At 38.8% G+C, this 13,930-nt stretch overlaps 2 protein-coding genes across 2 annotated transcripts; both read left to right on the plus strand.

Annotated features, from left to right (window-relative positions):
• Positions 1–1,548: 1,548 nt before the first annotated feature.
• On the plus strand, positions 1,549–3,613 carry LOC308666731 (proto-oncogene Mas-like; the record flags this gene model as incomplete). The annotated part of the gene is made up of 2 exons (XM_081325626.1): positions 1,549–1,559; positions 2,593–3,613. 2 exons carry the CDS (start codon positions 1,549–1,551, stop codon positions 3,611–3,613), a joined length of 1,032 nt encoding a protein of 343 aa, XP_081181752.1.
• Positions 3,614–11,184: 7,571 nt separating this feature from the next.
• Positions 11,185–13,445, plus strand: LOC308666733 (proto-oncogene Mas-like; the record flags this gene model as incomplete). The annotated part of the gene is made up of 2 exons (XM_081325628.1): positions 11,185–11,195; positions 12,229–13,445. 2 exons carry the CDS (start codon positions 11,185–11,187, stop codon positions 13,247–13,249), a joined length of 1,032 nt encoding a protein of 343 aa, XP_081181754.1. The 3' UTR covers positions 13,250–13,445.
• Between the last annotated feature and the right edge of the window lie 485 nt (positions 13,446–13,930).

Raw genomic sequence — 13,930 nt, forward strand, 5'->3', positions numbered from 1 at the left:
CTTATTGAGACCAGGGTAGGACTAGAAGCCCTTTAGTATGGGGTCAGCTAATCCAGCAGGGACTTCTGCCCCATAACGGAACTCCATTTACCAGCAATTTTTTTCCCGGTACGGTATGATAACAGTCTTCTCATGTCTTCAGTGAATCTTAATATGTATTGAAGAGATTTGGTGGTGCAGTGGTTAGAATGCAGTAGTGTAGGTTAATTCTGCCGACTGCCAGCAGTTTGATCCTGACCGGCTCAAGAATGACTCAGCCTTCCATCCTTCTGAGGTCAGTAAAATGAGGACCTAGATTGTTGGAGGCAATAGGCTGACTCTGTAAACTGCTTAGAGAGGCTTGTAAAGTGCTATGAAGTGGATTACAAGTCTAAGTGCTATTGCTCTAAAATAGCTAGGAGCATCAAAGCATTTTAAACAGTGTTGGAGCATTTTGATGTATGTATGCAAATGAGCAAAGAGCAAAATGTGAACATAAGGAAAACTGTTCATTCAACTGCTCCCAGCTAAAAACTAATATAAAAAAAGATTTTTTAATGCATGAGAATAATAATAATAGTAGTAGTAGTAGTAGTAATAGTAGTAATAGTTTTGTGTGTGAATGGTAAACCGACAATGGCTTTGAATCCCCAAGAACACAATTCTTTTCAGCCATTTTGACAGTCAGAAGTTTGTTTTCTTTTAATAATTGTATTTCCCCTTCAATTACAGTGCCCCAGGTTGTCCACCTTATCCACAAATTTGAACTTTTCTAAGCAAGCAAACACTTCTTACAGAATGGAGCAGCTATTTAATTACACAGAAGGTATGAACAGCATGAAAACTATATACTATATAACATTTCATTTCCTTTGTTTTAACTGATAACTAATAATAACAAAGACCTCAAGGGTTCGTGGTCATTTGTGATTTTATTCCAGGACTGAAAACCTAGGAGCAAATCATGAGTTCCTATTGTCCACTCCCTCCTGGGGTTGGGAATTGCATTGGCATTTTGAAAACCTTCAGTGACCGCTTTCACAAAATGGCTTCTGATGGAATTACTCATATATACGGAGAATTTAAGAATATCAACAAACTGATACCTATCACGTCCGACAGGCAACATCAACCTGGAATTTTCCTTTGGAAGGACACAAGGGATGAAATTAACCTCTTTGATCTTCTTTAATTAGGGGAGGGAAGATTAGACGCACAGAAGCATTTCTAAAAATGAAAGAATAACAAGAGTGGGGAAAATACTTTCCTTTTTAAAATGAGCACTTTTAAAAATATTTTGAATTAATTATCAGGTTAAATAATTAGAGGATCACAAAGACTGATTATTGGCTTATAGGCATCAGGGCAACGATGGGGGAAAAACACTATTGGGGATTATTTTATTTATACATTCACAGACTCCCATTTGCGAGGTGGATGAAGTTTCTAAAGCACATTAGCATTTTTGCTGCCTGCTGTTATTGATCAAAATAATGACTGACTATTATTGCATCCGTAGATATTGCAAAAATCCCCTTTGGAGAAAAACGTTTCACTGATATTTGGTCGATGTACAATTTGTAAGTATATTAGGATACAAAATATTTTCTTTGCACGAATGGAGTTAGCCGTCCAGTAGTTTCATAATATTCCAAAATGAGAACTGCTATGTTGCTCAGCCCATTTGTGACTGATGGAACAGGATGCCTTTCTTTTGAAGGGAATCTTCCTTAGTGGAAGTTGCTCAACTCTCCATATAATCTCTCCCTATAATCAGGAGGACACTTCAGCTTTCTTGGTCTTTGTAGAAATCCATGGGACTTCCTTGCTTATATGACAAGGGTCACATATAGTCTCCACCTATACGCCCACAACCTTTTTCCTTTGCTTGGGAAAAAGGTCAGCAACCTCACGATCTCCAGAAACTTCGATTATAACTTTCCCTAACCAAGAGTTACTACACATCTATTAAAAGGAGGACATGTGCTACTTACTGCTCTCATTTCCTCCATCTGATAAATGTAGTTTCAAATTATCTGGACCTTTTTGAGTATCGAACTGAGCAGCTGTTCTCTAATAAATGTTAACTATGCTTATTACCGTGAACAAACTCTGACTGAAATTGACAAGACCTTAATCAACTACACTCCAAAAGCCAGCTGATAGCACTAGTACACTACTTTCCTCTCAAAGTACATTTCCCATTGTGGGCCTGTTTGCACCTCTCTTGCTCTCTCAAAACGTAAATATTAAACGATTGCTGTGACTTCCCCTTACATTTGTTCTCCTTTCCAATTGTTTGTGTCGTCCTTTGCCTGTTCAAACACCAGTTAACCCTACTCTGTCCACAGCCACAATGGCTAATAAGGGGAATTGGTGCCAGGTGTCCTGAAATGCACTTTGAAGGATTTTGTATGGAAACTTGAGTCACGATTGAGTGTAGCAATTCTCCAACCTTGCAAGAAACTTTAATTTTAGGGATGTAATTACCATCAGGTGATCAAAAAGCAGATATGTGTTGATTTGTGTAAATAAAAAAGGGTTTGTGTGTGTGTTTGTGTGTGTGTGTGTATCTCTAAGAAGGACTGATTCTCTTTCTCTTTTGGTTATTAGGATACGTGTGGAGACCTTAGTTCTTGTGAATAATGATGAAATTTCTGGGAGTGGTTCTGAAATGGTCAACATTCCTTTCAATATTACTAAAATTGCTCCAAATATTTCTGAAATGTCAGAATTTTTTTCTTCCCCTTATGCTCAACTGTTCGATAATTTAACCCGAAATCTTATTGACGGGTTCATTGTCCTTATTTGCATGTTGGGCCTGGTAGGAAATGGAAGGACCATTTATCTCCTGGCCTTTTCCATTAAGAGGAATTCTTTCACCACCTACATCCTGAATCTCTCCATCACTGATTTTGGGGTCCTCACATCCCTCATTACGGCAGCTACATTTCTGACAGTGTTAAGTCTGAGTCAAAGAACACATATGGCTGATACCTTTTTCTTTTTACTTTTTGAGTTCTTTTTCTTCACTTATTCTGCTAGCCAGTTTCTGCTGACGGCCATCAGCCTGGACAGGTGTGTGGCTGTCCTCTTCCCACTTTGGCATCGCTGCCATCGTCCTCCATATTTGTCCACCCTGGTTGGTGGCCTCATATGGATCCTCTCCTTCCTGCTCTCTGCGGTGCACTTCCTTCTCCACCAGACCAGAAGCTCTGGAAGTTCACCTTTCCTTTATCAGCTGATTGTGAATGGTTTATTTTGTACACCTCTCATGATTGTGTCTACTGTGACCCTCTGGATTCACATGAGATCTAAATCACAACACAATCAAAGGAAGTTGCTCACCACCATCTTGCTGGCTCTCCTTTTCTTTCTCCTTTTTTCTCTCCCAATGAATGTATTTTATGTCATTGAATATTTTGATACCTATAATCTCCTCTTCATGACCATCGGGATAGGTTGTGCCTCTCTCAACAGCAGCATCAACCCCCTCCTTTATTTCTTCGTTGGGAGGAAGAAGAGAGGAAAGAACCAGCCCAGAGCATCATACAAGGTTGCTCTGGAAAGAGTCTTCAAGGATAAGAAGGGCAGCCTGGAAGAGCAGCAAACCGTAAAGGAAGACCAGTTGTGAAGGGTCGTAAACATTGCATATACAATATTTGAAGCTACAGATTTATTTGGGACAAAAAATATGCTTTCCTTGAGAATATACAGAATGAATACAATTTAAAAACAAAGTACTTAAAAACAAAGTGTTACTGAATGAATTTTTTAAAATGTGTAATTTATTTTATACATTTTTCTTTGTGACACGCACATTTGTATACATATAATGGAGATGAAGAAGAAAGAGAAAATCTGCCATAGAGGTTACGGTTCCTTGCATTTTTGATGTCATTTTTGATGCTGAAATATTTCAGATACAATATCATTCAATTATATTTTAAAATAAGAGTTCGTAATTAATAATAATTAATTAGTGGCTTTCTTTCTTGACTGAAGATACATCGCTTGTATCATTGTAAGACTTCCTTCCTGTCAATCTTTTATAGACATTTCCAGTCCTTATTTCCAGCTGGCACCAACCTCACCTGGCAAAGTTCCAGATTAGAATGACCCTAGTAGACTTTCCTGCTCGTTCACAAACCTCATCTGGGTTTCTATTCACTAATTCTGTAAATGTGGCTACTTTTGGAGTAGAGGGTTTTTTAAAGGTTTTATGCGTGTGTGTTTGTTTGTGTGTTTGTGTGTGTGTGTATGTGTGTATGTGTATTTCTGTAGATCAATGATCGATAGATAGAGATGAGATAACAGAGATAGAGATAGATAGATAGATAGATAGATAGACAGACAGATAGAATGATAGATAGATAGATGATAGATAGATAGATAGATAGATAGATAGATAGATAGATAGATAGATAGATAGAATGATGGATAGGTAGATAGAATGAGATAGAGACAGGCAGCATCTTCTCAAAAGTCAGGGGTCGTCTTATACTGAAAATTTAGGGACAGGGCTGGCTGGAAAACCTGGAGCGGATCTCCCATTTAGTCTGCACAGGGAAAGTAGGACCAATTGGAGAAGAAGCTGCAGTCTGTGATTTTTTACAGGCTGGGGTCTGGGCGTCTTTCCTTCTAAAGTTGAAGAGCAGCTGTAGTATATCCCAACTTGAAAGGCAGGTGGGGAAGGCAGCAGCCAGAGCAGCGGCTTAGCTCTAAGGACACATTAGACTCAGGAACTGGGCGGGCTGGCTGGAAAACCTGGAGCGGATCTCCCATTTGGTCTTTTTTTTTAATTCCCATTTATATCCTGCCCTTCTCTGAAGACTCAGGGTGGCTTACAATTTAAAGCACAAATCAATGTGCTTAGCAATAGCCTTCATTCTGTGTATGTGCCTCTTTATTAGGGCTTTCACCCCCCCCCCTCAAGCAGCATTATTACAAAGTCAGCTTATTGCCCCCAACAATCTGGGTCATCATTTTACCTACCTTGGAAGGATGGAAAGCTGAGTCAACCTTGAGCCTGGTGGGATGCTTCTTCTTCTTCTAGTTTAATCCACTTGCAATGTTTTATGTTTACATGTTTGATGACAAACAGCCTTATGTTTATAAGTGACAGTTTTCCTACTAAGCACCTGCATGTCATAAGCATTTGAATTAAAATTACCATATTAAAATCAAATCTGATGTTTTTTAATTTTTATTTGGTGTACGTTGGAAGAGGGGTAGTCTTATACGGCGAGTATAGCCCAAACCCTATAATTTAAAAGGAAATGTAGGGGGTCGTCTTATACACCCAGTCGTCTTATATGCCGGAAAATACGGTAATAGAAATAATAGAATTAGAAAGAGAGTAGTTTTTTTCAAAATATTTTCCACTTTATGCATTTTATACTTTTTTTAGCTTTTGTTTGCCTGCTACCCTTTTTATGGTGGTCACACGGTGCCTCATTTAATTATAATTATGATTTACGACTGCAAATCTAGAACACTAGAGCAACACACAAGGGTAGGACGTGAAAGAGTTGTTTCCAACAAAACAACTGGACTGGTCAGTACTCTCTGTTAATTCAGACTTCAGCAATTGGTTTCAATTGAGGGAGTTGATCTCTGCTTGGCAAGAAGCCTCCTCTGCTCTAATGGCCAAGGCCCAGGGTTTGGATGCCATATTTCACTATCTGATCTTGAAGCTGTGGCTATTTCAAATAAGCTTCTAGTGATTCCTGTCTTGGTGCCTCCTGGGATTGAAATTCGGCTGGCTCATCTGGGGCAGTTTCTTCAGAGCCAGAGTCCGACCCCTGTTGTAAGGCAGTGATTGCTCAAGCTTATACACAGGAATCTTGTCACCTAAAGTTCAAATCTGAATCAGAGGCCATGGGGACCTACAGCTCCTTTCAGGAATCACCTCCTTCCAGACTCAAAAAAAAAAGTCCTTCAAGATTTTGTCTGTTTGGTAACCAGAAGAAAAACTGCATTTGGTTAAATACATATCCTCACGAGCAAGATTGGCACACAGCACTAAATGGTCAAAATGGTGGAAGGCTGCATTGTTTCTTGGAGCATTACCTTAACAAACTACTCAGACTCACTTTAATGCAGATTTACGCAGCGTACAAATTTAATAAATAATAAAAGGATATTGCTGTCACAGTTAACAAGGGCTGCCATAAGATGTTCTGCCTTTAAGTGACGTGGATTCCCGGAATTTGAGATCCATGTTAATCTGTATCTCAGCCTGGTACATTTTGGCTGATTCTTCTTTAAGATATGATTATATCGATATCTGCTTCTTTTGCATGCTTTGTGCAAAGTTGCGAAATTTAGAGAAGAACATCAGACAAGTTATTCTTATTTTTGTCTGAAAGCTTGCAGCTTGGTCCAGCTCAATTCCTCTTTCTGACTGTAACTGCATCAAGTGCCATCTAACGTGATTCACTGGAAAAAGATCTCAGCCTTAGATTCCCAAAGAGACCAGCTGGTTCCATCTGGAGATTCTTCCCATCATCACCAGGTATGTTTGCAGGAAAGGTGGAGTTTGTGTTGGGGTCATTTATTATCTGCAAAACGTTCCTTTTTGAGACCAAGGTAGGACCAGGAGCCCTTTAGTATGGGATCAACTAATCCAGCAGGGTCTTCTGCCCCATAATGGATCTCAATTTAGCAGCAATTTTTTTTCCAGTACAGTATGATAACAGACCTCTCAGGTCTGACTTCAGTCAATCTTAATACGTAAAGAATCAAGATCACATGAAGTGTTAATACCACTCTATAATACCTTGGTAAGGCCACACTTGCAATCCTGCATCCAGTTTTGGTGACTACGATGTAAAAAAGACGTTGAGACTCTAGATAGAGTGCAGAGAAGAGCAACAAAGAGGATTGGGGGACTGGAGGCTAAAACATATAGGGAACGGTTGCTGGAATTGGGTATATGTAGTTTAATGAAGAGAAGGACGAGGGGTGACATGATATCAGAGTTCCAATATCTCATGGGCTGCCACAAAGAAGAGGGAGTCAAGCTATTCTCCAAAGCACCTGAAGGCAGGACAAGAAGCAATGGATGGAAACTAATTAAACAGAGAAGCAACCTAGAACTAAGGAGAAACTTCCTGATAGAAGAATTAATCAGTGGAACAACAAGAACAAGAACAACAAGAACAAGAGCAATAACAATAACAATAATACAAAGACATAGAAATAGAAAGACTGTAGGAAAGATAAGCAAGGGTAGTACCAATAGTAATAGGTGCCTTGGGTACAATCCCAAAACAACTGGAGCACCACTTGAACACTATCATCGGCATTGACAAATTCGCCATTAGTCAGTTGCAAGAGGCAGCCTTACTCAAAACTGCTTCCATCCTGCAATGACATCTATAATACCATCTAACATCCACATCTGCCTATCCCAGGTCCTTGGTAACGACTTGATAGGTAGATAAAAATGCCAATTCTAGTCTGAACATGTGGCTGCCTGTGTGATGGTTTATTATTATTATTATTATTATTATTATTATTATTATTATTATTATTATTATTATTATTATTATTATTATTATTATTATTGAAGAGCAGTGGTGGTGCAGTGGTTAGAATGCAGTAGTACAGGTTAATTCTGCCAACTGCCAGCAGTTCGATTCTCACTGACACGAGGTTGACTCAGACTTCCATCAATCCAAGGTGGGTAAAATGAGGACCCAGATTGTTGAGGGCCATAAGCTGACTCTGTAAACCACTTAGAGAGGGCTGTAAAGTGCTATGAAGTGGTATACAAGTCTAAGTGCTAATTGCCATAAAACAGCTAGGAACATTAAAGCATTTTAAACAGTGTTGGAGCATTTTGATTTGGATATGCAAATGAGCAAAGAGCAAAATTTGAAGATAAGGAAATCTGATCATAAAGCTGCTCCCAGCTAATAACTATGATCCATTAAAAAAAAAGTGTAACTCTTTTAACCTTTGAGTTATTTCATCAGGTCAGCTCAACTGAGTGCTATTGCTATTGCTAATTTTTTCTAATCTTATACTACTCATTTTTTGCTGCTATCTTTCCAGAAAATAAATCTTGATTTTTAAAATTCCCTTTTAATGGTTGTTGGTCTTCTGGTCTTTTGGTTTTGAACTGTAAATAATTTTTATTGCTTGAATGAAAGGTGGGAAGGGCTACACTTATTCTGTGTGAATGGCAAACCAACAATGGCTTTGAATTCACAAAGAACACAATTCCTTTCAGCCATTTTGACAGTCACAAGTTTGTTTTCTTTTAATAATTGTATTTCCCCTGCAGTTACAGTGCCCCAGGTTGTCCACCTTATCCACAAATTTGAACTTTTCTAAGCAAACAAACACTTTTTGCAGAATGGAGCAGCAGTTTAATTACTCAGGAAGTATGACCAGCATATATAACATTTCCTTTCCTTTGTGATAACTGATAACTAATGATAACGAAAACCTCAAGGGTTCATATTGAGCTTATTCAAGAATTGAGACTCTAGGAGCAAATCATGAGTTGGGAATTGCATTGGCATTTTGAAAACATTCAGTGAGCGCATTCACAAAATGACTTCTGATGGAATTACTCATATAGTAAGCCTTACGGAGAATTTAAGAATATCAACAAACTGATACCTGTCACTTCCGACAGGCGACATCAACCTGGAATTTTCCTTTGGAAGGACACAAGGCATGAATTCAGCCTCTTTGATCTTCTTTAATTAGGAAAAAAAAGATTAGACGCATAGAAGCATTTCTAAAAATGAAAGAATAAAAAGAGTGGAGAAAATACTTTCCTTTTTAAAATGAGCACTTTTAAAATTATTTTGAATTAATTATCAGGTTAAATAATTAGAGCATCACAAATACTGATTATTGGCTAATAGGTATCAGGGCAATGATGGAGAAAAAAACCCTATTGGGGATTATCTTATTTATACATTCACAGACTCCCATTCAGAAAGAAACGAATCAGTGTGGATGAAGTTTATAAAGCACATTAGCATTTTTGCTGCCTTCTGTTATAAATCAAAATAATGGTTTACTATTATTGCTTTCGTAGGTAATGCATCATTCCCCATAAAACAGTATAACTTTCCTGCTGTTTGGGAGACGTATCACAGGTAAGTATGTTAGGATACAAAACATTTTCTTTGCAGGAATGGAGTTAGCCATCCAGTAGTTTCATAATATTCCAAAAGGAGAATTGCGATGTTGCTCAGCCCATTTGTGACTGGTGGAACAGGATGCCTTTCTTTTGAAGGGAATCTTCTGTGGTGGAGGTTGATCAGCTCTCCATATAATCTCTCCCCATAATCACGAGAACATTTCCGCTTTGTTGTTAATTGTTGAAATCCATGGGACTTTCTTGCTTAAATGACAAGGCTCACATATAGTCTCCACCTATACACCCACAAACTTTTTCCTTTGCTTGAGAAAAAGTTCAGCAACCACAGGATCTCTAGGACTTTGGATTACAACTTTCCCTAACCGAGAGTTACTAGACACATGCCATAAGGAGGACATGTCCTACCTGTTGTCTTCATTTCCTCCAACCGACAGAGGTGGTTTAAAATTGTCTGATTTTCTGAGTACCGAAGTGAGCGTCTTTTCTCCAATAAATGCTAACTATGGTTATTAGAGTTAACAAACTCTGACTGAAATTGACAAGATCTTAATCAGTTACCAACTGAAAGCTAACTGCTAGTACTAGCGTGTTCCCCTCAAAGTGCATTTCACATTGTGTGCCTGTTTGCACACTTGTAATCCCCTACTCTCTAAAGGAGGGGTCCCCAACCCCTGACCCCTGGTCTGTGGCCACAGCTTGCCAGAAACCGGGCCGTGCAAACAAGAGAAGCCCCATCTGCGAGATGCCGGCAGCACGTAAAACCACTCTCCCGAACCACCAGTCCACAGAAAAACCTCTCTCCATGGAACTGGTCCCTGGTGCCCAAAAGGTTGGCAGCTGTTGCTCTAAAGCAAGGGTGTCAAACTGGCGGCCTGCGGGCCAGACGCGTCACCAGGAAACCGCACCCACCCCACTGCCAGCAATGGGGAAAAGCTCCAATATGTCGCGTAACGTCAAGTGATGTTTCAGATTTGACATGTCTGCTCTAAAGAATGAAAATATTAAACAATTAGTGTTTCTTCCCCCTACATCCATGAGAATAATAATAATAATAATAATAATAATAATAATAATAATAATAATAATAACAACAACAACAACAACAATAGATTTGTGTGTGAATGGCAAACTGACAATGGCTTTGAATCCCCACAAACACAATTCCTTTCAGCCATTTTGGCAGTCTGAAATTTGTTTTCTTTTAATAATTGTATTTCCCCTTCAATTACAGGGCCGCAGGTGGTCCACCTTATCCACAAATTTGAACTTTTCTAAGCAAGCAAACACTTCTTACAGAATGGAGCAGCTATTTAATTACACAGAAGGTATGAACAGCAAGAAAACTATATTATATATAACATTTCATTTCCTTTGTTTTAACTGATAACTACTGATAACAAAGACCTCAAGGGTTCGTAGTGATTTGTGAGTTTATTCCAGGGCTGAAAACCTAGGAGCAAATCATGAGTTCCTATTGTCCACTCCCTCCTGGGGTTGAGAATTGCATTGGCATTTTGAAAACCTTCAGTGACCGCTTTCACAAAATGGCTTCTGATGGAATTACTCATATAGCAAGCCTTACGGAGAATGTAAGAATATCAACAAACTGATACCTATCACTTCCGACAGGCAACATCAACCTGGAATTTTCCTTTGGAAGGACACAAGGGATGAAATCAACCTCTTTGATCTTCTTTAATTGGGGAAAAAAATGATTAGACGCACAGAAGCATTTCTATAAATGAAAGAATAACAAGAGTGGGGAAAATACTTTTCGTTTTAAAATGAGCACTTTTAAAATTATTTTGAATTAATTATCAGGTTAAATAATTAGAGCATCACAAAGACTGATTATTGGCTAATAGGTATCAGGGCAACGATGGAGAAAAAAACCCTATTGGGGATTATTTTATTGATACATTCACAGACTCCCATTCGCGAGGTGGATAAAGTTTCTAAAGCACATTAGCATTTTTGCTGCCTGCTGTTATTGATCAAAATAATGACTGACTATTATTGCATCCTTAGATATTGCACAAATCCCCTTTGGAGAAAAACGTTTCACTGATATTTGGCCGATGTTCAATTTGTAAGTATATTAGGATTCAAAATATTTTCTTTGCAGGAATGGAGTTAGCCATCCAGTAGTTTCATAATATTCCAAAAGGACAATTGTGATGTTGCTCAGCCCATTTGTGACTGGTGGAACAGGATGCCTTCCTTTTGAAGGGAATCTTCCTTAGTGGAAGTTGCTCAACTCTCCATATAATCTCTCCCCATAATCAGGAGGACACTTCAGCTTTCTTAGTCTTTGTAGAAATCCATGGGACTTCCTTGCTTATATGACAAGGGTCACATATAGTCTCCACCTATACGCCCACAACCTTTTTCCTTTGCTTGGGAAAAAGGTCAGAAACCTCACAATATCCACAAACTTGGATTATAACTTTCCCTAACCAAGAGTTACTACACATCTATTAAAAGGAGGACATGTGCTACTTGTTGCTCTCATTTCCTCCATCTGATAAATGTAGTTTTAAATTCTCTGGACCTTTTTGAGTATCGAACTGAGCAGCTGTTCTCTAATAAATGCTAACTATGCTTATTAGCGTGAACAAACTCTGACTGAAATTGACAAGACCTTAATCAACTACACTCCGAAAGCCACCTGGTAGCACTAGTACAGTACGTTCCTCTCAAAGTACATTTCCCTTTGTGGGCCTGTTTACACCTCTCTTGCTCTCTCCAAATGTAAATATTAAACGATTGCTGTGACTTCCCCCTACATTTGTTCTCCTTTCCAATTGTTTGTGTCGTCCTTTGCCTGTTCAAATACCAGCTAACCGTACTCTGTCCTCAGCCACAATGGCTAATAAGGGGACTTGGTGCCAGTTGTCCTGAAATGCACTTTGAAGGATTTTGTATGGAAACTTGAGTCACGATTGAGTGTACCAATTCTCCAACCTTGCAAGAAACTTTAATTTTAGGGATGTAATTACCATCAGGTGATCAAAAAGCAAATATGTGTTGATTTGTGTGAATAAAAAAGGGTCTGTGTTCGTGTGTGTGTGTGTGTGTGTATCTCTAAGAAGGACTGATTCTCTTTCTCTTTTGGTTATTAGGATACATGAGGAGCCCTTAGTTCTTGTGAATAATGATGAAATTTCTGGGAGTGGTTCTGAAATGGTCAACATTCCTTTCAATATTACTAAAATTGCTCCAAATATTTCTGAAATGTCAGAATTTTTTTCTTCCCCTTATGCTCAACTGTTCGATAATTTAACCCGAAATCTTATCGATGGGTTCATTGTCCTGATTTGCATTTTGGGCCTGGTAGGAAATGGAAGGACCATTTATCTCCTGGCCTTTTCCATTAAGAGGAATTCTTTCACCACCTACATCCTGAATCTCTCCATCGCTGATTTTGGGGTCCTCACATCCCTCATTGTGGCAGCTACATTTCTGACAGTGTTAAGTCTGAGTCAAAGAACACATATGGTTGATACCTTTTTCTTCTTACTTTTTGAGTTCTTTTTCTTCACCTATTCTGCTAGCCAGTTCCTGCTGACGGCCATCAGCCTGGACAGGTGTGTGGCTGTCCTCTTCCCACTCTGGCATCGCTGCCATCGTCCTCCATATTTGTCCACCCTGGTTGTTGGCCTCATCTGGATCCTCTCCTTCCTGCTCTCTGCGGTGCACTTCCTTCTCCACCAGACCAGAAGCTCTGGAAGTTCACCTTTCCTTTATCAGCTGATTGTGAATGGTTTACTTTGTACACCTCTCATGATTGTGTCTACTGTGACCCTCTTGATTCACATGAGGTCTAAATCGCAACACAATCAAAGGAAGTTGCTCACCACCATCTTGCTGGCTCTCCTTTCCTTCCTCCTTTTCTCTCTCCCAATGAATGTCTTTTATGTCATTGAATATTTTGATAGCTATAATCTCCTCCTCATGACCATCGGGATAGGATGTGCCTCTCTCAACAGCAGCATCAACCCCCTCCTTTATTTCCTCATTGGGAGGAAGAAAAGAGGAAAGAACCAGCCCAGAGCATCATACAAGGTTGCTCTGGAAAGAGTCTTCAAGGATGAGAAGGGCAGCCCGGAAGAGCAGCAAACCGTGAAGGAAGAGCAGTTGTGAAGGGTCGTAAATATTGCATATACAATATTTGAAGCTACAGATTTATTTGGGACATAAAATATGCTTTCCTTGAGAATATACAGAATGAACGCAATTTACTGAGCTAAGTATTTAAAAACAAAGTACTTAAAACCAAACTGTTACTGAATGAATTTTTTAAAATGTGTAATTTATTTTATACATTTTTCTTTGTGACACGCACATTTGTATACAAATAATGGAGATGAAGAAGAAAGGGAAAATCTGCCATAGAGGTTACGGTTTCTTGCAATAAAATGTGTCATATTTGATGCTGAAATATTTCATATACAATATCATTCCATTATATTTTAAAATAAGAGTTCGTTATTAACAATCATTAATTAGTGGCTTTCTTTCTTGACTGAAGATACATGGCTTCTATCATTGTAAGACTTCCTTCCTGTCAATCTTTTATAGACATTTCCAGTCCTTATTTCCAGCTGGCACCAACCTCACCTGGCAAAGTTCCAGATTAGAAGGACCCTAGTAGACTTTCCTGCTCGTTCACAAACCTCATATCTGGGTTTCTATTCCCTAATTCTGTAAATGTGGCTAGTTTTGGAGCAGAGGATTTTTAAAGGTTTTATGTGTGTGTGTTTGTTTGTGTGTTTGTGTGTGTGTATGTGTGTATGTGTATTTCTGTAGTTCAATGATCAATAG

This window comes from Vipera berus, assembly GCF_964194415.1.
Source record: "Vipera berus genome assembly, chromosome: 3".
Classification (NCBI taxonomy): domain Eukaryota; kingdom Metazoa; phylum Chordata; class Lepidosauria; order Squamata; family Viperidae; genus Vipera; species Vipera berus.